The sequence below is a fragment of the Tyto alba genome, unplaced genomic scaffold (assembly GCF_018691265.1).
Source record: "Tyto alba isolate M040663 unplaced genomic scaffold, T.alba_DEE_v4.0 Super-Scaffold_38, whole genome shotgun sequence".
In the NCBI taxonomy this organism is placed as follows: domain Eukaryota; kingdom Metazoa; phylum Chordata; class Aves; order Strigiformes; family Tytonidae; genus Tyto; species Tyto alba.
Window position 1 is genome coordinate 15,753,085 of NW_024881313.1, and position 23,757 is coordinate 15,776,841.

Here is a 23,757-nt window from a genome sequence, read left to right on the forward strand (position 1 = left end):
TATATAGCCTACAGTTAAGTGGATTCAGCAGGTTATAAACAGCAGCATTCAGGAGGGGCAGCAGAGTGGAACTGGGAAGCCTTTGGAAATACTCAAAATAGACTTTTCATCTCCTGGTTTATGTCAGGTGGTAACATCATTTCTGGTAGAACCACTGTACTTACATCTTTGTTAACCTGAAGTAACCCTGTTTCTTATATTTGATTGTACAGGGTTTTTACCTCCCTATAACTTAAATAAAAACTAACTGTTCAGCCCTTCTGGTGGGGTCTTAGAACCTTTCAGGACCCTTGCAGTGAGGGGGAGGCAACTCCTTGCTACCAGTCAGTCCTTCCTGCAGGATACAGTCTAGTTTAATATTTGTTAATCCATAATAGTATGCCTAAGTGCTCTACAGCAAAAACTTAGTGTGTTTTTCTGTGAATAAACCACCCCTGTCAATGCAAATATTTGCAGTTGCAAACTGTTACTGCACATGCAGCTGTGGAAGGTTGCATGGTTTGCTGCCAATTAGATTTGTACAGTGAGTGACAGCCTTGGAGAAAATCCAAATAGTACATTAATATTAATTTAAACCAATGTAAGTTAATGCAGAATAAACAGTAATCAGCAGCTAACTCAACAACTGTAATAAGCTGTCCACTCTAGCTACAGGATTCTTTGTTAGGAGATGCCTGATAGACACTTTAACATTACGTGTTTAGGGAAAGGGAACAAAATCATTGCCGAGTTGCACTTATGTTAAGGAAGAAAACACAGAAGTGTTACAATCTAGAAATTACTAGAAAAAACATTAAGCAAGGCTTTTTGATAGCTGTTTAATACTTTTCATAACAGAAAAGGAGAAGCTGTCACTGAAAAAGATCTGAAAGAGAAAAATCCTCTGAACAATACTTTGAAATAAGGAGAACCATCTAGCAGCACAGTATTTTTAATGAAACTGTAACTAAAGGATGCTAATACCTCTATAACCTGTACACAGAGTACATTCATTTATTTGTATTAATTCAATATACTTTGTATTCTGCGCCTGATTTATTACCTTCTGTGTCATATTTGCTGTGACTGCTGGGGAAGGGTTATCATAAAGTCAGAGGCAGTGAAGATGGGTGCTCATCTAACAGGTGCTCCACTCCCTTTGTTCTTTGTATACACATATTCAAATCACATACGGCAGGGGACAGGATAGGGCCTGTTAACTCATTGCTGATTTCCCTAGCAAATAAACGAGCAGCTGCAGGTCCAAGCCCTGGCTTAGCACTGAAAAGAAGGTGGGATTTGCATGGCACAAGATGCTTTCATGGAGCCCTTTAGCCAACTTCTTTTGGGACTTACAGTGCAAAATATATGTTCTGCTTGTAGGTAAGAAACAGTACGAATTATATTTGATTGTCACTGTGGAAATGTGGGTTGGTTTTATACTCCTAAATTTAAAAATATTTCTGATGTATTGTCAGATGGTTTTATTTCAATAAGTAGCTAAAAAGCTTTTAATCAGATAGTGTCAAAATTGTTTTATGAGTGGAGTTATAAAACTTTTATCAACAGACAAAAATTAGTGCTATACATAATCTGTATATAAAACACGAGTGTTGATTACATATATATTGTCACATTTTATTAATTAATATATATATTATGCATTCTTTTTAGCAAATAAGGCTGGACAGGTTCTGAACCAGAAGCTGCTATGCATCTCTTTAAAAATGCATTATGTTGAGACACTGCTGATGCATTTTTGTTCAGTTCATTATGATACCTTAAAGTTAATAGGGAAAATTTATATGTAATATTTAAAAATACTTGGTATTAAAAGTAAATCAAGCTTTCAGTCAACTGAAAAATGTCTTCCCATTATTGGTAAATTTGTTGGGTTTGTGGGTGCAGTTTTCATAAGTATACATTTGTTACCCACGCACTTGATAATAAATAGATGTTCTATGCACTTTGACAGGAATATCCTGTGATCAAATGTTAGATAAACTGATATTTCTACAATCTCTTGTAGTTCACTTTTTCTGTATTTAATTGGCTTTGCAAATATCAGCAGAAGGAATGTATAATAGTACGTTCTCCATTCATGTATAAGGACAATTTTACTTTTATCTTTGTGAGCTTCATATACAGTCACCTAGTTTCCTTGATTTTGAGCGAAATACTTTGTCAAGTGTATTGGCTTCATACCAATTGAAGTTTTTTATGAAGATTACTGGATTTCTTCTTTAAAAATTAAAGCCCTGCTAGATAAAAAACACAGTGAATATGCACTTTATCTACATTACAACTTTATTGGACATTTTTTATTAAAATCCTACAAGAGATACTGGTAAAGCAGAGTGCTTTAGAGTGCACATTTGTTCACCAGGAAGTCTCATCATATACCCTTACTCAGATATACATGTTTCTTAGTATGGGAAATGTGCAGCTTGTACTTTATGTCATTACAAGAATCGGGCGCATTGGGGGCATGACATAAAACCCACCAAAGATACGGACCTCAGAAGCTAAAATTAAGTCCAGTAGCAAAGTTCAGTGGAACTTGTTCTTGGGCAAAAATCCCAAACTGGGGAAGAGTATGCCTGAGTCTCTCCTGATATAAATGGGGGTATAGAAATTGCAGATTCCCAAGTCCATTATATCTGAGGTTTTGAACACATTTGCAAAAAGTGAAAAAGCTATTATCACTGATCTAGTGACGGTTTACACTAATTTGGGGGGTTTTGGAGATCTGAAGAGCTAAATGAACACTGGTGAAAAGCAGTTGAGAATCCAAACTCACTTGGACAAGGAGATGTGCTTATTAAATTTAGAGAATGGTAAAACCTTGCTAAGCAAGTTTCGGTTTATGCCATAAACTCAGAAGTTATGTCATAGTTTTTTATTTAAACTAAAGCTTCAGCCCTTGTTTTATGTCAACAGCGACTCTGTTGTGCTTGCTAATACTGGTAATAGCAAAGTGAGATGGAAGCAAAGCACAGATCACTGAGCTCCAAATGGAGGTCATTTTGTTACAACCCTTATGGTCATTATACAAAACCTAGGTTTTGGAACACCATTGTCTTGGAAAAATGTGTATTATATTTAGAAATCTATAGAGATAGACTTTAATTATATGGAATTTGTGCCTGATGAGAATGAAGTAAGAGTTTGGCGCAATGGCTTAATTTCACTATTAACATTAATTCAAGGATTGGTCATAACAGTCTTCAGTTTTAATTTAAAAAATCAAAATTAGTCTAATGCAACAGAATCATAGAACCATTTAGGTTGGAAAAGGCCCTTAAGATCATCAAGTCCAACCATAAACCTAACACTGCCAAGTCCACCACTAAACTATGCCCCGCAGTGCCACATCTACCCTCTTTTAAATACCTTCAGAGATGGTGACTCAACCACTTCCCCAAGCAGCCTGTTCCAGTGCTTGATAATGTTTTGGTGAAAAAATAACCCTTTTGGTGAAGAAGATAACCCTTTCAGTGAAGAATATTCCAGACAACAAAAGATTTGCTCTCTGTTACAGCCAGAAATCTCCCAGCATTGCTCCTATATAACCCTTGCCTTTGGCCGAGCACCATTATCTAATAACTTCTCCAAGCCACAGCCTGCTTTGCCCTTCATCCTGCCAGCCATGGAGGTGCTCCTGCTTGCTGGTGGCATCCCACAAAATCACCCCAGCAGAGTCAGAGGGAGCAGCAGAAAGTGCAGTCGCCCAAAGTCACTCCTGAACAGGCTCCAGGGGAAAACAGGGTTTCTGCCCTTACCACCTCTCGACTTTGCTAAAAGAATTTCCCTAAGTGCAGATCAAAATGTCTTTCCAAGCCATTACATGGAGCTGCTTTCCCCTGTGAATCAAGTGGAACAAAGCTAATTTACAGTTTCTATTCCCACATTTTTTAACTGAGAAGAAATTAAGTTTTCCTGACACAATTATCTTTATCTTACTGTATTATAGTGGTACCTTCTACACTGGTGGTCCCAGTAATCCTGGTGCTCACTAGACCTGCTTGAGTTTTGCTAATTTTCTGCACAAACAGATCTGTGAGAAGTATTATTTGTTATACATATTTTATGATTACACTGCAGCTGTTACTGCCTTCTTGTCCTACAGCATTGCTTATTGACAACTAAGTAAACTCAAAAATTGAGCAATGTCAGGCCTAAAGAATGAGGAAGGATATGGGCAGGCCTTTTAATTGATCATTTACAGATCTCCCAGTATTTGACAGATTTTTTTTTCTTAATTCAAGGAGATTTAAAAATTTAAATGTATTCAGTGGATTATATGAAATATTATTTCCAACATTAAATTTTTTATGAAGTATTTTATTGAGGGATTATTCTCTTTTTCAAATGGACAACAACAGTTTAAATTTTATTTTTATTGTAAGGCTTGCAAGGAGGGAATTCACCTCTGAGAAATGTTACAACAACCAACAAATATCTCCCATTAACCAGTCTAGCAAGTCCCTAATAATTGTGCAGCATTAAAAACAGTGCAAGAACAACAGGCCACAAATATTAAAAAGGAATAGAGGAGACTTCAATTTGATGTGCTTCAGCCACTTCAGGTTTTTGACCTAGAAAATGTTAAGCATGTAAACATCTCTGTCCTGTGTATCCTCCACTTAAGCCTCTCCATAAGTTTGCTACACAGTTCCTCCTTTTTTGTTGCATTTTCATCCCATCTCAGCTGACCCCCCCGACCCTCCTCCCCACATCAGTGTCCATGCAACCTGAAGTCCTCTGCCCCCTTCCCCTTTAGCCCCTGAGAAGGTGGGTTTGCCAGTATTTCTGTCAAAGGATTTCACTGTCTTTATACACATCACCCCAAGTGTTCTGCCACATCTTCCTTTGGTTTCCCTGCCATACCCTCAGAAACACTGTGAGCTGTCTTCTCTAGTTGAGTGTAGTATTGCTCAGCTTTATGAAAAGTGAAGCCAGCCATAAAATCACATTTTTTTGGGTAGACTTTGTAGTTGGCTTCGTATTGACTATAAAACTCACTGGTTCCTGAATGGACAGAATATGACCAGAGATTTCTTAGGAATAGGGTTTTTTTTCCTGAAATACAGTTAGTATCTCACAGATAGTTTTGTGGCGCCTTCAGTGGCATGGACAACCTTTCTGGCTACCCACAAGCCAGTCCCCTCCCACACCATCTCTGCTCTGCTACTTTTCACACCCTTCCAGAGTACCTTTAACATTAACTACTTGGCATTACATATTGCCATGCTGCATCTGTTACCCTCACCCTCTTTGTGTCCCTGCCCTGATCCCCAGTGACAGTTTTTGTAGAGATTAGCTCATGGCAAACACCTGTGCAGTGAAATTTGAGATTCCAACCCAAAAGATATATACAGATATCATATTATGCTACTGAATTGGTATCTTTATCTTTTCCTACAGTATAACCTAGGAAATTAGAAGTGAACCTTTAGCAATTTCTTTTTGTCATAAAGACAAATGCTATGAAGGTAGGAAATTTAAGTAACGAAGTTATTTCTGTATTATATTAATCTCTACTAGCACAGTCACATATTTTTCACACATATTTTCCTCTGCCTCCCTTTTCCAGGTAGAGGGTATATGTACTTCAGCTGGACAGTTACTTTTGTGGCACAGGTATTGGGAAGCATGTCAAGACTCATAGAATCATAGAATACCAGATTGGAGGGGACCTCAAGGATCATCTGGTCCAACCAAAGATGTTCGGTATCAGGAAAAGAATAGATGGCGCATGGTGAAAGCATTGCATATTGCAGTGCATTCTCTCTCTCTGTTTCCAGTGTGCTCTTATGCAGCGGTAGATGGATTACTTAAATCACAGTTTTAACATGTTCTCACTAATAGGAGGTCGCTTTTTTCCCAGGAATATGATTTAGCACCTGCAGTGGATTTTCAGCAATATTGAGCATTCAAAGCTGAGCAATCAAATCTGCAACTGAAGTCAACAGGAGTTGCATCTTGAACATACTAAAATCTGTTTATATGTATTTTGAAAAATCCAGTCCTTAGCATTTCAAATTGATCATCCAAAATGAGTGGGTATTTCTGGTGTTAATTTTCTCTGGACTTAAATTCCTCATCTGTAAAGTCATATCAATTATAAAGCTGTTGTGAAATCAATTCATTAATGTCAACACTTTCCACCATTGCTGTACTTGTGAGTGCTGTGGAAAAGTTCGTGTGGAAATTGATCACCTGGTCCAAAGAGTAAAGTTTTAATAATGTTCTATAAATCTGTCTCAGGCCAACACAATGAAAAATTATTCAAAAGTAATATACGGGAAAGCCAATGATTAACTGAGGAGTGGCCTTTTTGCATGCTAGTGGAGGCAGGATTCTTGGAGAACAGTGGCTGAAAATTTTGCTTTTCTGCATATCAACAGAAAACCTTAATTCTGCTCTTTCCTAAAATTGGAATACTTGACTTTTGCAAGCTTAGTAATGTTTCTTGAATTTAGTCTTATGTGTACAGAGCAGTCAGCAATAATAACTATATATGATTTTGATCAGACATATTCATGAGATTGCTGCTTATTAAATTTTCAGTCAATTTATCAGTATAACTAGCAAAGTAACACTAAAAAATTTCTCCCTAGCTAGGCTAACCCAGAAAAAAATCTTAAAAATTGAGTTTACAATCCAGGACTGTTAGACAGTATAAAACCCAGAAGTTTGGAATATTTAAAATATTTTAAACATTAAGGTAAATGCAAGTTTTCTTATTTTTGTCAAACTTTCAACAATAAAAGATCCTCTGCCCAGAAATTGCAAATATCCTTCCTTTGGATTTTCATATATTTTAAATCTGGAGCTCTGTAGCTAGATCCCACTTCACCGAGGTAAATGAGCCCCTTTCTTACTTGAAATCTGAGTTATAGCCATACAAAAAAGTGAAAGCTTTAATCTTGAGTCTTTTTTTCTCTGTGAGAATTTATCATTTTAATTTTCCAGAGTTTCCATTTGTGGTTTGGGTTTGTTTATTTGTTTGTTCTTTCATATTTATGCAGGTATTTGTTCTGCCTTAAAGTTGACAGTACCATCTCATACCATCCATGGTATTGCGGGGCAACCACTCCATCTTACTGTTGGCTACAATTTCAATACTACAGCTTCTGAAATCCAGATAATTTGGCTTTTTGAGAGGCCTCATAGTAATCCAAAATACTTGCTTGGCTCTGTAAATCAAACAGTAGTTCCAGACTTGGAATACCAGCACAAGTTTACCCTTATACCACCAAATGCATCTTTGATGATCAATCCATTGCATATCAGTGACGAAGGCAATTATATTGTAAAAGTCAATGTCCGTGGAAATGGGACAATAGCTGCCAGTCAAAAGATTCAAGTAGCTGTTGATGGTAAGTTAGTAAAATATAGTATCTTCATTTTGAAAATGAAATTGCAATAGTTTTGAAGTACTGGTTCGTAGTATCCAGTTACAATAGTGTATAATTTAATGCAACCATACGTGAATAAAAACTAACAATTAAATTATGTTGTTTTCTACTGCTGCTGGAATGAATTCTAAAATATATAATATTTAAACAAAATTAATATATTGACTAATGTTTCTGGATCACAAGTAAAAAACTGAAGAGGTATAGGAACCGATAATTAATATGAAATTAGAAAAACTTCTAAAAAATAAGATTTCATAAGGCTCTGCTGTGCTATCAATCATGAGGATGGATTAACTTCCAAATAGTCTTTTTCCCTGAACAACTTTACCTTCTGTAACTATCAAAGAAGAGTCATTGACTTTTGCCAGTGACCCTGTGTCTGTAAAAGAAGCCCAAATCTGAAGTCCTAAAATACTGAAGTTCCCTCTTTGTACTCTGCTCCTTGTAGTGGAGATAGAAAAAATAAATAAAAAAAAAAAAAAAAAAAAGAAAGTAAATAGAAAATATTATCTAAAAGAATTACAAGAGTCTACTGTAATTTATGGCATATGTGGGGGGAGCCCTGTAACTGTTGGGTTTGGAATAATGAAGTGAATGACATCTTGACATGAGAAAGTTATAGCTGCCACTTAACTCCCATACCTATCCCAGTTTGCAGCCATCCTCATGACTGGATCAGCAGTGTATTTTAGCAGTGCCCAGTGTCAGCAAAGCTGCAGGCAGCCATACTGAGGAAGTAGCACTGTGGGCAGTGTCATGCTTCGCACTCTTTTCATTTCTGTGGCCGCAGAGATCTGCTTACGAGGCAGGAGCTGGAGGCCATGGTATACCTCACTGCAGCCTTCTCCTATTACCAGTAATATAAACAGTGTAGTTTTATTTAAGTACTAGAACAATTCTTACAGTCACCAGCTGAGAATATGGCCTTCTTTTTCAACCTTTAATCTCATTTAATATATAACATTTGAAATCCAAGTATTTTTCAGAGAGGATGAAGACTGCTATTTGTTCCATCTTGACAATGAAGACTGTAGTAATATACTGGCTTGTCAGTTTTACAACTCTTTGTATCTCTTTATTTTACAGTTCCTGTCACAAAGCCAATTGTATATACTGAACCATCTTCAGGGGTAGTGGAGTACGTAGGGAATATTACGTTAAAATGTACTGTGGGTAAAGGTACAAGGGTAGTTTACCAGTGGATGAAAAATGGGAAGCCTCTTCATGACAGCCCTAATTATACCTTTTCATCAAACAATGCTACACTTCTAATTGTTCCTGTTGTAAAAGAAGACATTGGGAATTACAGCTGTCTGGTATCTAACCCTGTCAGTGCAATGGAAAGTGAGATAATTGCACCAACCATATATTGTGAGTATATGAAATATTCATAATTACTTTTGTATAAATGATCTGGCTGGAAAGAGTGCCTCTAACTATGGAAACAAACAGAAAACAGTTGACATTATACATGAGCTTGCATTCAAAATTGGCTTATTTGTACCAGCTCTAAATTACAACAGTATAATAGAAAATTACTCAGTGTCATATAATTGTGACGGTAAGTCTGAACAACAGAATTCAAATAGGAACTTCAAGAATTCCACAGTACAGACATCTTCAGATCTGTAGGAGATGTGACTGAAGAGAAAAAAATAAACAGGTGGGTATACATGAAAATATTGTTAAAAATGGAAAGAGCAAACAGTATCAAAAAGTTAAATACAGAAATATTAGTGGGTTTCCCCATTATCACTTCAAGTCTGGTCCTGTTTAATACTTTCATTAATGACAGCATAAAAATAGGGAATATCTCAATTAAGTTCACCTGCGACATTAAACTGGGAGGACTGAATGACTTTAACAGAGTAATAGAACTGGTATGAAATTTGCTAGTAAAGATAAATGGGCATGCACTTTTAGAAAATAAAACCCAAGAACTTCTGCTGATAAGATAGAGATTGGTTGGGAAACAGCTGAGGCAGCGAGCCTGGCTGATTGAGCTATCACAAGATGTCTGTGAACTGGAAGTGTGATTTAGTCATGAGAAAGACATGTAATTCTAGGCTGTGTTGGCAAAGTATTTTCAACAAGGAAATAAGGGGAATACTAGCGGCACACAGAAGATGAGACCACATGTAGAATACTGCGTGCAGTTCCTTCACATCCCAGAGCAATGATCTCGAACTGGAAAGAAACAAAACAGAAAGGAACGGAGAAGAGACCCCAGTCTGATTTAGCAAAATCAGAGCTGAAAGGAGCATTTGCTTTCCACTTCAAGTGGGAAACATGAAGGAGCAAGAAGAGTTGTGTAAAGACCAATGTTGGCATAAGCATAGACCATAAGCTAGATGTATTTTGACTGGAAACAATAACAGAGAGAAACTATGAGTTAGTTGAGTTCATGAATGAAATGAGTTGGAGGAAACAATAGATTGGTTTAACCAACATTCAACTATTATACTTTAAATCTTAGAAAGGGCACTCTCATTTTCTTCGTTATCCTTCCCGTAATTTCAACTCCCAGTGCCTCCAAGATTTGCAAGTAACACGTGCTACCTATGTGACCTTGCCAGGCTCTGATCCTCATGCCCTCAGGGATCAAACTGCCCTTTTCAGAGGAGAGCTGAAATCAGACAGGTCAGGATCTACTTTTCCACCAGTCCTGTTCAGATATAACCAGTTTACCCCCAGGCATAGTGTGGATGGCACAGTGCAGGGACTGGAACTGGATTCCTGTCCAGCCAAGGGCTGGTGCTCGCTCCTGCTTTTGCCAAGCTCTGGCAGCTGGCAGCTGGTAGACAGCCCATGACCTAGGCTTGTTATGATTACACTACTAACATACTCAGCAACTACACCTCTTACAATGTCATATTTTCCACCTCCTTTCATCTCTGATTAACCATTCCGCTACTTATTTTTAACTATAACTTGGAAGAAATGGATGAGGGGGTGTCTTGAATCTAAAGTGGGGGGGGGGGGGGGGGGGGGTGTCTCTATACTGCACCAGGAGAGGAGAAAAAGACTGCCTAAATTAGTAAGGACTAAGAACAACTTTGTTAGATGAGAGCTGATCCCTCAGGTGCAGCCTTAAAAATGTTCTTTGAAATGAATTATTTCAAATTTAGACTCAGTAAATCTTAGCTCCACAGGCATATCGATGCAGAAAACAAAGATGTGCTCTTTGTGGGTATTGAACACACTCACGCTGACTCAACTTGAGAACTGAGAGATGACCTGTATACATAATGAGATACCTCTTATTTTAAAATCTAACTAGTCTTGCCTAAAACTGACAGCAATGCAGACATGAAGATGAAGGAGCTGCTGCAAAGATTTCTAAACAGGGCAGATGTGACTTGACCTTCCATCACATTTGACAGAGGAGTCATAATAAAATGCTCTACAAGGAAGTAACCAGCACTGATGAAGTTTTAATTTATCGGTTTTGTAATTAAAAAAAAAAAATCATCATATTCTTTCCTCGAAGTAGCACATTTTAAATGCCTGCTTTTGTACAGTCACAATCTCAGCTCACTTAAGTGCTTAAAGTGCTAAGAATGAGAGCTGTGTGTGCATGAATACACTGCTTCTACTGCTTTTCTCACTGTAATGAGCTATGAATGGGCCTAATAAACCTCTCTCTTCAAAGAATACCTACACTTAGGGATACTGTATCCAGCACAGCCTGACAGCCTTCTTACAAGGCAATAAAATCAGGTCAGGCTAGAAAAATATCTGCCACTCTTGCTACCTCTCTGACTGCTCTTTTTCATTTGTGGCACAGTCCATTCAGCATCTGCATTTATGACCTGCTACACACACAGTTGGCTCCAGAGCACTTATCACGCTGACAGGTGTCTGGGACACTTGCACTGAGAAGGTGTGTGCCCTTTGGTCTCAGCTCTGGTACTGCTTTCTCCCTTCTCCCTCATTCAACTGCATGTATTTTCCAGGAAATCTGAAAAATCTTTCAAAGTTCTAAACTGAAAACCTATTTTTGACCCATTGTTTAGCAGAACTTTAAAATCGCAAAGTTCGTTCGGTGTCCACATTTCTGGAACCTTTTGCTGCTTGCGTGATTGTGATATACAGCTCAAAAGATCTGTATATATCAAAAACTCTGAGATTCAGTTTTTCTCCACATGTGGAAATATTGTTGTATTTGGATTTTCAGAATGTACTTTTTATTTCATCAGAACTGAGGGTTTGCTTTGTGCCTAATTTAAAATTTGAAAAAAAAAATATTAAGAGAAAGCAATGCAATGCTGAGAGACTGCAATACTTACGCTACTCTCCATACCCAAGTTAGTGATGGGAGTTGGGGTCTGACTTCCTGAGCTCTAGAAAGTCATATAATTTGGTCTAACCTCTGCCTGCAGAGGTAGTTTGTCTCCCAGGTCCCAGTTGTCAATAACAATCCAGAACAGGACCTGGGATCTCTATGTGCCATATGTCATTGCTGCAGGGGAGTTACTGGTGGTGATAAAAAAAAGGTCGCTCACAGTAAATACCTGCCATCTGCTTGGAAACTGTAACAGTCTCATGGTGATAGGAGCAATTGGAAATATTCCCACAGAGCAGTAAGTTGTTACTCAGAACAGATGATTTATTATTTTACAAGTCATTTAGTTAACTGGATTTACTGAGACAAGAGGCAGATTTCTGTTGAGAATGATACTGGAAAGGACAAGTAGAGCTGAGCAATCCATGAAGGCTGTCACTGTGTTTTTTTACTGAGAATCAAAACTGTGTTTTGTTCTTCATTTCTCATTAATATTATTGTGCTTCTCCATTAGATATGATGATAATACACCCTAGAACATGGCTATTGCAGTAACGTGACCCAGAAACAAATTATTTCAAGACTAGAAGAAGCTTCTGTAATGGAGGCTAGAGCAGAAACTGTTATACTCTACTGGCAGAGTTGAATTTAACAGACTAAGTGGGATTTCCTTCCTTCGGCCTTCCCAAAGCTAGAATATATTTAGTCCTAGAGAGGAAATGGTTAATTACCTGCTTTTCAGAACCATCCTTGAAGCTGTGTATAGCCCTCAGCTACCTAATGTTTAGAGATCTAAATGTTGTATGCAATGCCCAGGAAAGGCAAGACTGACCGAGGTAAAGCAGAAGGGTTACCCAATGTTTGTGTTGACTTCATCAAGGAATGCCACTTTTCAGACCCAGCCAAGATCTGACTATTAAGAAAACCTTTCTTTGTTTTTTTCAAACATAATTCCCCAGCCAGTGTGCATCAGTGTTTTTATAATTCAATAAAAAGTTCAATTTGCAGCTTTCATACAAAAATGTAGTTACATTGTTGGCGTTATCCATCTATGCTGCACTCTTATGATATGGATAAAAAAGCAGAACTCATTTCTGATTCTTCTGCAGACTGTGGCAAATCTCCCACTCTAGTGAGGGAGCAGAGAGACCAGTCATCTCTTCTTACCATTAATCTCTGTTTATATATATCAAAGGTTATATTATCACTGAAAATAAAAGCTAATTCTTCTAAGAAAGAAGAATTGGATAGGAAGAACCACTGATTTGCTCTAAAATGTAAAAAAGTGTGTTCCTGCCCATAAATAGTGTGTGAGGGGTGTTTCTTTCATTTACAAAAAAGTCAAAGTTCAATACATCCCTCTCCTTTCCCATATGAAAAAAGGGAAGTAAATACCTATAACAGGCGAGGCCCTGTGAGAGAGTGGAATTCTAGGGGGGCTCCTCATCCACAGAAACATGCAGCCTGAGTAAGGTCAGCCAAACCAAATTAGTGGTGATAGGTCTGCAGTTCCCAGAACTGCTCATTACAGGCTCAGCTGGCTCTTGGAATCAGTAAAGCAAATGACTTGGGAACTGCAAAGCCTGTGAAGAAGCAGCCCAGCATCTAGAGTTTAAAAAATGCCTTGATTCTTCATAGTGGCCCCTGTAATGTATGTAGGAGCAGCACTGAAGTGAGTCTGTATTGCATTTCCCAAGTAAATACTATGCATGATGTTGGGCCTTCCTTCAAATGAAACTGCAAAAAGCTTACTGCTAAGAAATAAGTAGAGAAAATAAAAAGCTTGACAAGTTTACATTATGAAATATGGGCATTTGGTTAAAAGTGGACTAAACTGAGGTCATGTTGTGACAGTCTACATTCTCTTGTCTAAGCCTTCACAAATAGAGTAAAAAACCCAGACACACACAAAACGGCCTGGTTTGTGTTGCATGCTGTTTTCCTATATATTCTGGAAGAACAAATCAGTCTCATAAAAAAAGACAGACAGTAAATAGAAGTGTGCATGTTAGAGGAAGGTCTAACATCAGCCTGAATTTCCTGATGAGAAAAAGTCTGAAACATGACTGTGTGCCACTTCATGTAGCAGGGAATTTCACATTCAAACCCAGCTACATTATCTTAATGCTCCCAGATAACAATGGGAAGGTAGAAATATTACTTGATTACACTGTCTACAATGGGCATAATACTGACTGTCTTTTTGCTATGCCATTCTGTGTGAGGCACTTGTCAGCACCTTTAGTGAACTTCAGGGACCCTGCCAAAAAGATGTTCTGCATATTTTCTTTTTTTGGCTTCTGTCAATATTAGGTCTGTGCATTTTTGATTATGAATGTAAGCCCTTAGGGATTTAGGAATGTTAAAATGATCAGTTCTTTTGACTGGAAAAAGTAATTTTAAAAGGCACATTTTGATTATATTTTCTACATTAATTTCTATATTTAGATCCCTGTAAAAATAGATTTACCATCTAAAGATATAAGAACCCATGATCTGAAATTATCTATTAAAAATAACATGGGAAATAGTGTTATCATATTTAAATATATTGTTTCCCTTCCCATTTTCCTATGACAATTACCCTAAAAATACTTAGCTGCTCAATTTTCTGAGTAATGAACACATGATTATTGGACAATATATGCTTATTCTAATTATATTCATAAACACATCTTTCTATCAGCACAAGGGCTTAGTCTTGAAAGAAACATAGATGTTGAAATCGTAGAAGCCTAATAAAGTGGGGGGAAGGTTAAAGTTTATTTTAGCAGTCATTCACGGAAAACTTTTTCTGAAGTTATTGAACGCATGCCCCACTGTATTATATCTGCAGGATAGTTCCCCAAATAAGTATTCTGCTGCAAAGTATTACAATGAATGTTTATATATTTCAAGGCTAATTTGTCCACTTTTAAATGTGTGTAGAAACTACTTATGCTAATAAGTTTGGCATTTAAGTAGAAAGGGTCAAATATGCCCCTGAAGGAGACCTGCTGCTTTACTTCACATCTTTTCCCACTGTTTTCAGATTTCATGCTTTTTATTTTACTGAACAACGTGTAGACCTGTGTGTTTTCCCTAAACAGTGATTAGATCAGTATTAAGTAGGTGTAGTCTGAGATAAACCTAGTACAGGTCAAGTTATTGAACTGAAAGCCTTTTAATTGAAATGATTGAATCCAATGCCAGCCGTTCTAAAGGCTAGTCCAACATAAAAATTCTAAGTTTTAAGATATGCTTCTATTTAAAGTTTCGTTATATACTTTGATTTTAACTTTTCCACTGTGTTTTCTTTTTTTTTTTCCAATGCAGATGGACCTTATGGACTTAGAGTTAAATCAGATAAAGGTCTGAATATAGGGGCAGTGTTTACAGTTGACATAGGGGAAGTTATACTGTTCGACTGCTCAGCAGATTCAAATCCACCAAATACTTATTTGTGGATTCAAAGGGCTGACAATACCACTCATGTAATCAAATATGGACCCCATCTGGAAGTTGTCTCTGATAAAGTGGCCCAGAAGACAATAGATTACATGTGCTGTGCTTTCAACAATGTGACTGGGAAACGAGATGAAACTCACTTCACAGTCGTCATTACTTCTGTAGGTAAGAACATTAATTCATTGCTGTAATTAATGTCTGAGCATATTGTCAATCCCAGAAAAAGGAAATAATTCTTAGAGACAGAATATGTATCAGAAGTGAGGTCTTGCTAACAATGTAGGAAAGGGGATTTTGGCCATTCAGTGGGATCTGAGTTTTACTTCCAGTGTGACACAGCTTGGGATAAGACCCACGAAGATTCTGAAATTTTATGGAAGTTTGACGCTAAAACATATTTCATTTTTTGAAACTTTATCAATTGAGTAGAGGAACTTCCTCGGTAGGCAGATGTCATCATGACAAAGTAACATGGCAGAATTATGTCTCTTACTCTGTTTCTTATTATGTTTTACCTTCAAAAATTATAAAGATGAATGCAGAGAATGATGCGGAAATATGCTGAATGCCAAGATGGGCCTTTCCTCCCAACAGCAGATTTTGTCCAAGTCTCACTGTCCCACGGCTTTCAGGAGCTATGAGCCCTGGGGCCACCAAGTGACAAGTACATGGGATAGTTTCATGCATACATCACTGCCTGAAATAACCAGGCACAGACTCACAGCAGTGAAGGTCTTTAATAATGTTCCAGTGTGGTTAGGTATTGTAAGAACCTTAGTTTAGTGTATGATAATAATGCAAGCTGTGATGATGAATGGTTTTATTACAACCTGTTTGTAAAAATTATTTCACTGTCATATTTATGAATCTATATATTGATTGCTAGGTTCTGCTGAAAGCACTCCTTTATTTCTCATATATTATAACCTCAGTTCCTGTATCAGATTGCATTAAACAGCAACAAAGCAGATTTTCAGAAAATCTCCAGAAGCATACAGAGAAGAACAAGATATTGAGGAAGTCTGATATCTCTTATTAATACAGATCAATACAAGTATTTTCAGATAAGGAATGTATGCTATTAATGTTCAACAAGATAGAATAGATTGCCTTTTAGAAAATTTAACAAAGTAATTTCACTGTGCAGAACAAAGACCTCAGCCATTTGTTAGTCAGGTAAACAAGGAGAGCATATATCCAACATTCAGACTGACTTACTGATTCACCACAAATCCATGGCTTTCAGTATGCTGGAAGGAAGATGAGTTGTAATTTTACAATGAGAATACTGCACTTTAAACATTGTGGTTAGTGGAGAAAGAAAATGCAACCAGAGCTACATGTCAGCAGAAATAAACATGACATTTCTCCAGGAAGTTCATCTAAGCCATGATATATATGTGAATATTCATCAATAAGTGTTAAGAAAGTCATCTAAGATTTCATTTCAGAGGCTGAAAAGAAGGGAAAACTCCACAGATTCATGTTTAATTTCACTTAAACTCATATATTTCCTAATTACAAACATTTTGCCTGAATAAATCTTTTTAAAACATTTTATCCTGTGTATTTAAAAATTTTAAAATATCAGTTTCCTCCCCCCATAGCCATGTTCTTGATGATTATTTATTCAGATAGTACTAAATCCAGATGTCAAGCCTACACTTTGCAATGCAGCACTGATTGAATCGAAGAATTATGAATTCACACAGGAGGCTAAACCTCAAGGATTGTGCTCAGGCTAAATTCTGATTGCAACTGATTAAATATACTAAGCAAAGACTATGAATTTTATTTCATATCCCTTCTCCCTGTCCCCACAATTCTAGATACAGAGCCTGGACTGTCCCTTTCAAAACACTAGAAACCCCATTTTCAGCAGTGACAGGAACACGGGATGTTTCAGAAGACCTTACACAACTTCCCCACTTAAAGGACTGAAACTCACCTATATTGTGCAGTGAACAGCTGCCTAATTAATGCTAAACATCATCAATAAAACAGTTATATGAATAAGTTACAATTATATCCATCACTGCACTAAGGTGTTACCCAGTTTTAGCCAAGACTAGTTAGAGTTTAAAATAAGAGGTATCTCATTATGTATACAGGTCATCTCTCAGTTCTCAAGTTGAGTCAGCGTGAGTGTGTTAAATACCCACAAAGAGCCCAACTTTGTTTTCTGCACTGATATGCCTGTGGAGCTAAGATTTACTAAGTCTAAATTTGAAAGAATTGATTTCAAATAAAATTTTTAAGGACTCAGCTGGTTCTCCAGCACTGGAGTATTTTCTGAGGAAAGCAGAACACCAAAGGAGTATGAAAGAAATTTGGTAAAATTGCAGTGATTTATTTTCCTATATCTCCAGGATGCATCTGATTTGAAATCCACACATTTAATCTTTGTGGTAACTGCTGCACACACAGCCAGCACAATGCCAATAAATTACACAGGGGTGTAAGTAGATGTAAGCAATGCTAGCTCTCTGCACAGGAGTTCATCGAAGTATTGCAAACACATCCAGCTAAATAATACACATTTGAATTGTATTAATAAATTGCATTGACAAATAAATTGCATTGACAAATAAATTGCATTGACAAATATGTAGCATTATTTTACCTGTATGAATTGTGACATGGCCTTTAATTACATGAATTCTGCAAGAATCAGAGCAAAAAGAGGAAATTAAGGGTGCACAATCAACTATGTCTGTCATTTCCTAACTTTCACATTCCTATCTTGGCAAATTCTATACAAATATTTTCCACATGCTTTTGTGGATGTAATTATATACATACTGGGTTTGTGTTATATCGGTAAATCCTGCTGGAAAACTGCTGCTAATGCATAGCGAAAGATCTGAGCAAAAGAAAGAAATATTTTGGATATATTTAGACATTAATACAAACAAACATAATTTATTGGCTTCTGTTGGGACTTGATAAACAACAAGACTGTCAGTGATCTTTAGAAAAAATACAATAGTTCAGTTATCCCTTCCTACTCTACAGCTCCTACAGTTAAGAGGATTTCCCTCTCATCTAGCACAAACTGGTCACCTAATTGTCACATCATTTCTTGGTAGTTCAGTGTCTCTATGCCTAAGACTAGAACATTCATCTACTTTTTGTGAACACTGTAATTCATGGATTACCTTTACTGGCCTTCATTTATCTCTAGGTACCAATCTGTTCTGGAATCATTTCTGATATGCGTATCATTGCTTTTCCAGCTCAGGAGATTAGTGGGAGAAAATAAATATGACCAATTCACAAGAACCCAAATTTTGTATGTATTTTGTATCTCTATGCAGATTTAGTAGCTTCAGAGGAATTTCAAAAGATGCATTTTTCAGTGTCATTGTATCACATTGTACAGAACAAAGACTAAATGCAGTGCTCATCTTCTTTGTCACAGGATTCGAAAAGCTGGCCCAGAAAGGAAAATCTTTGTCATCTCTTGCAGTAATAACAGGAATTTCATTATTTTTGATCCTTGCTATGGCCTTTTTATTCATATGGAAAAGATATCATCCACATAAAGGTATGTAAAAGTTAAGCATGCTCCAGCTTTTCTTTTGGATCATCAGAGCAAAAAGAATGATTTTTCTTTTTTTCTTCTTTTCAGTGATACAACAGAAGCTGCAGAGCAGGTACAAGAATAAATAATTTTTAGATCTTGAAGTCCTTCCCATCAAGAGAATTGCTTTGTATTATATTAATTTTCTTTCCTTGACTTACAACATCAAACTGAAAAAAACATGTTTATGTTTTCTAGGCCAGAGGCTGACTACAGAAAGGCACAGGCATTTTCAGGTAATGCTAATGAAAGAAACGTGAGCATAAGGTCAAAATCCATTCCTGCAAAAGGCTACCATCTCCCCATACAAACAGAAAGAAGGGCAGGAAGGGAAGTGTGTTTTTAACTTGGGTTACACACTTACCTCTTTGTTACCTCACTTAAAATAAAACCAAAATGACAACAGGTCAACGTGGGTTTAGCTCATGCCTAGAGTTCACAGCAGTATGTACCCGTTGGCTTGAATACTAGCTGTTAATCTGGGTTAGAATCATCTGTATTCTGCTGTTCTCATCAATACAAAATAAATTAGTGTTATTATGGAATAGCAATGAGAGGTGATATGCCATGGGAGAATCACACTTCTAAATGTTCATGGCAGCAATCAGTACCAAAATTGTGAGATGTTGATATGACATTACAGTATATATATTTTAGCCTCTACCACACTCTGTACTACCTTCCTCTGTGTCATCGGGACCCAGTGTGTTTTTGTCACTACCTCTTTAAAATCCACAATTCTTCCCACATCATCCCAGACAGGAGAGGCAGGAGACCAGCCATCCTTTGGAAGGGTAGCACTTTTGTTCCCATCACTTTCTATCAAAGCATCAGAGCAGGCCATAAACTGCTACATATGAGAGGATAGAGAAGTATATGCATCTTAGGAAGGTAAGAAATGCACTTTAGCACAGAGGATCCTTCACCCCAGCAACTGGTATTAGAGGAGAGAATCTTAGCACCATCTCTAGTGCTGCAGCATTTGCCACACAGTGTTGCCCAAGACAACCAAGAGTCTGAGATCTCCTGAACAGTGGGAGGGTAGAGAAAGAGACTCCCACCCTAACTACAAGTTGTATCTGAAGTCCCAGATACAATCTGTTAACTGGTTTAATAACATGTCACCTATTAGTATGCTGTTTCCTTTTTTTATTCTCATCATTATAAAAGATTCAGGTGGTACTGCCTCACTGCAGTGTAGATGTGCTGAGCTTACGGACTGGGCCTCCTTTCTATATGGGAAATTAAAGTAAATTGATCCATTTAGCCTTCCAGCAAAGAGAGTTCCAATGGCTCTACCAAAACTGAGTTTATCAAGAGGCTCCTCATTTGGTCCAAGGTGTTGGAGATAGCCAAGCGCTGTGCACACCAGCTGTGGAGCTTGACAGGAAAGTAGTATAAAGCCGATCAAACAACCAATATTCAGTTGTTTTAAAAATTATGCCAAATTACTTTGCCAGTCATTCTTTTCCAGGTTCATATTACATCTCGATACCTTTTTTTATGTTTGTTTTTTCTAACTTTAGGTCATGAAAGTGCTGTGGATGATTTTGGGATATATGAATTTGTCGCTGTTCCTGATCTTGCTGGTGGTTCTAGGGTATGTGATTTTACGTCATAAACTGATGGCTTATTTTATGTTTCTTAAGGTGTACTAAATAGCTGTACTACTATCCTTCTGTCAGTTTGCTTCGCTTGTTTTTTACAGACATCTGTATGACACCATATTCATGGCTATTGTTTACCCAGTACTTATTCTTTCTCTACTGTGTTATTAGTTCAGTACTTGTATCAACGTCGTGCAGTAAGGAACTAAGCAAGCTCTAAAGACAACAATCTCAGCTCAACTACCCTATATTAAAAGAACATTAGTAGTGTTGGGTAGATGGGTAGCATTGAACCACTTGTGTCACACAAGCAAATTAACTATTGTGATTCCATTTTCTCCCTTGGCCCTAATATTGCTGCTCATGCAACATACAACTTTGGTAGTGCAGAAAAGGCTCAGGGGGGCATTTAAAGTTTTCATTGTAAAAATATGCAAACTAAATCTCAGCTATATTTCACAAGTATTGTTTTATTAGCTTCATGTATGGCAGGGGAGGAATTACACATGGGAATTTTGCTAGCAGAAAAAATCCTACTACATATGCTACTTCTCTGCGTTGTGGCTTTGCTGACATTACTGTATAGAAGTTGGAGATCATTATGATGTGGTGTAAAAGGACAAAGAAAAAATAAGAAATAGGGACACAAAATTTAGGGACAATAGACTGAAACTGGGAGGAAGAAGAAAAAGCATTTTCCCTTTGCTAGGGAAAATTACTGGCAATGCAACCTTGTACTTTTGGAGACCATCAGTATTGTCAGGTAAGGGAAAGCTCTTAGATTATTTCTTGTAATACATGATGTATTAGCAAAAAATAGTCTTAGATTAATAAACCCTTTTCTCTGCTGGGGTTAGATGATTAAAATAGACATTTCTAGGGCTAGAGTGCTATCATAAAGGTTAGTGGAGAGGACAGACTTCTACAGCAGCAGAGATAAAAGGCTTTTAGAAAACAAAGATACAGAGATACCAAACAGTATCTGTGAAAGTCTGTGACCATAAGAGGTTTATTAAGTACCGTGATCAGGCCCTAAATCATCACAGCCTTAGGCATACTATGATATCCTTTAGGCTGATCATATCACAAAGTTACATTCTTACAGAATCAGGGCCTTAGTAGGTCAGGAGAGGGAGAGAGAGGTGTTGAGGACAAGAGCATGAGGAATGGATGTACAAGCAATGAAATCTATTCCAATTCTCAGTATCATTTCAAGAAACAGAAGAAACTCCAGTGGATTATGTTCAGATACTCAGATTTATGGCACTGAAGATAAAGCCAGCATTTAGTCCACTGATTCATTTTACTTAGCAGAAAAGGAGAAAAATAAGAAAGTGGAGATAATGAAGAACTGGAGGTTGGTGTAGGCAGAAAGAGTGAGAATTCTTTATGGATGGGGAGACTAGGTGTTTTGTTGACATAGGAGCAGATTTGTAAACTTATACTGAACAATTTCATTATTACTTCATTTATGGAAATTCCTTACAGTTCCCTCTCTTTGATGTGCTGGTAGGAGTTTTATGCTGAACCCTTTCCCTGAATATTTTCTCTTTTTTTTACTATCTATTTTCCTGCTTCTCTTTGTTAAATGTTTCTTCCTTGACCTGTGGTACACTAATATAAAATATTTACTATATTAAATGCAACAACTGCATCCTAAATCTTCTAAGATCCTGATTGAATTTTAAACTATTGCTTTCCTTACTACAAATGTGATGAATACTTACTCAAAATTATATGTAAACTCATAGAAATGAGCTGTTAAATCCACACACAAACCATTAATAGGGAAAAGTTAAAAAAATTAGAAGTTACATTATCAGTTTAATCTCCATTTAATCTTTTCCCATTTGTACTTACAGTAGGAATACTCTGCTACTTTTAGGTTTCAAGTCAACCTGTTCCTGCCTCTGACTACATCCCAGGCCAGGATAGGCTTAGTACGGTTTATGAAGTTATTCAGCATATTCCTGAACAGCCACAACAAGATCATCAACAGTAAGTTAAAGCTTGTGTGCACTCATGTGGTAGCTCAAAGGCTGCATCCAGAACAACTTGCATTTTGGTAGCTGATGTTTCATTCCAGTGAGAGGAGTGAGGAAGGAAAACAGGTAGAAGCTGTATCAGTTCCTCCACTGTTTCCTATCCAATCCCTCACTTTTCCTCAAGACTTCCGTCTGTTGTTTCATCATGACAGTTTTGTCTAAGTGTGAAAAATGAAAGCTAATATCTTCAAACACAATTTCAAATGAAAATTCACAAATGTTTTAAGAGGGTGGCTATAGTTTTATGGCACTGAGCCATCAACACTTCCCACTGAGCGGGTTAAATCTTCAATCAAAGCAGTTTAATCAGCAGCGTAGCTTCCAGATCTGTCAGCCATGTGTCAAGTAGTTAGGGTGGGGGTTTTTTGCAGTGTTGAAAATGGTCAGCTGATCAATAACCAGTGGTTCTTAAAATGGTCATTGAAATAGTAATGGACAATGCTTAGTTACCTGAATAAGCAATGTCTTAATTTGTATCTTAACTAATGATTTAGAGCAAAAGAATTCTTGTTCTCCAGTACCCTTGCTGGGAACTCCACAGAAAGACTTTTGCTGAGTTAAATACCAGAAAGAAAGACTGCAGTATGTTGTGCTTATGCAGTTAGTGTCTGGTAGTCCTGGTTTTGTTCAAATCACCTACTTCGTAGCACTTCTTGGCATAAGAAGAGTGAATACACTGTAAAGTTTCTGTAATTGTGGTATAGCTGCCATAAATCTGTTCTGAATATCGTCAGTCTTTCTTACAAATTAAGAACAGCACACAAGACTTTATTTGGTAACAAGCCTATTATATCATATTTTCCATGTTTTTATTATGTGTTTTGTTTCTTTTATGGTTGAAAAGGAAAATATGCACTCTTACCAATATACTAACACATTGGCTGAGCAATCACAATGTTTATGTGACTGCATTATCATTCAGTACTTACACTATTAAAAATTTTGTGCAGGTTATATCTTCAACTGTGTATCCAAATTATGTATACCTACATGCAGCCATGCTTGTAAAAGCAAACTGATCAGTGAGAAAGCAGTAATGAATTACTAATGACATTTTTATTCTGCTTGGAGTTACTGACTTTGAATTTTAAGATGATTTTTTAAACCAGATGTAAAAAATAGCATTCATAAAGCACATCTTTTCTTATTCTTCCTTCTACATGTCTTCCTTCTCAACTTTCTCAGTGATACATGACCACCTTAAGAAAGGAATAAATTCAAAGTAAAGGTAACTTGAAATTTGTGACAGCTCAGATTTCAACTCAAACTTTGCAAACATATTCTGTAGTTGTAAAGGACTCATTTGCATAAACCCATTTTGCTGCTCTTTTCATATATCAAGATTTTTAAAAAGAAACAGTAGGAACAACATTTTCACTAATAA

The 23,757-nt window shown here is 37.0% G+C and overlaps 1 protein-coding gene across 1 annotated transcript; it reads left to right on the top strand.

Moving 5' to 3' along the window:
* Positions 1-1,282: 1,282 nt before the first annotated feature.
* HEPACAM2 (HEPACAM family member 2) lies at positions 1,283-22,330 on the top strand. Its single transcript, XM_032991713.1, is given in 10 exon segments — positions 1,283-1,332; positions 1,334-1,362; positions 7,014-7,364; positions 8,493-8,777; positions 15,007-15,303; positions 18,560-18,685; positions 18,770-18,794; positions 18,920-18,957; positions 20,248-20,321; positions 22,214-22,330. Coding segments are annotated over 10 exon segments (1,392 nt in total).
* The last annotated feature ends 1,427 nt before the right edge of the window (positions 22,331-23,757 follow it).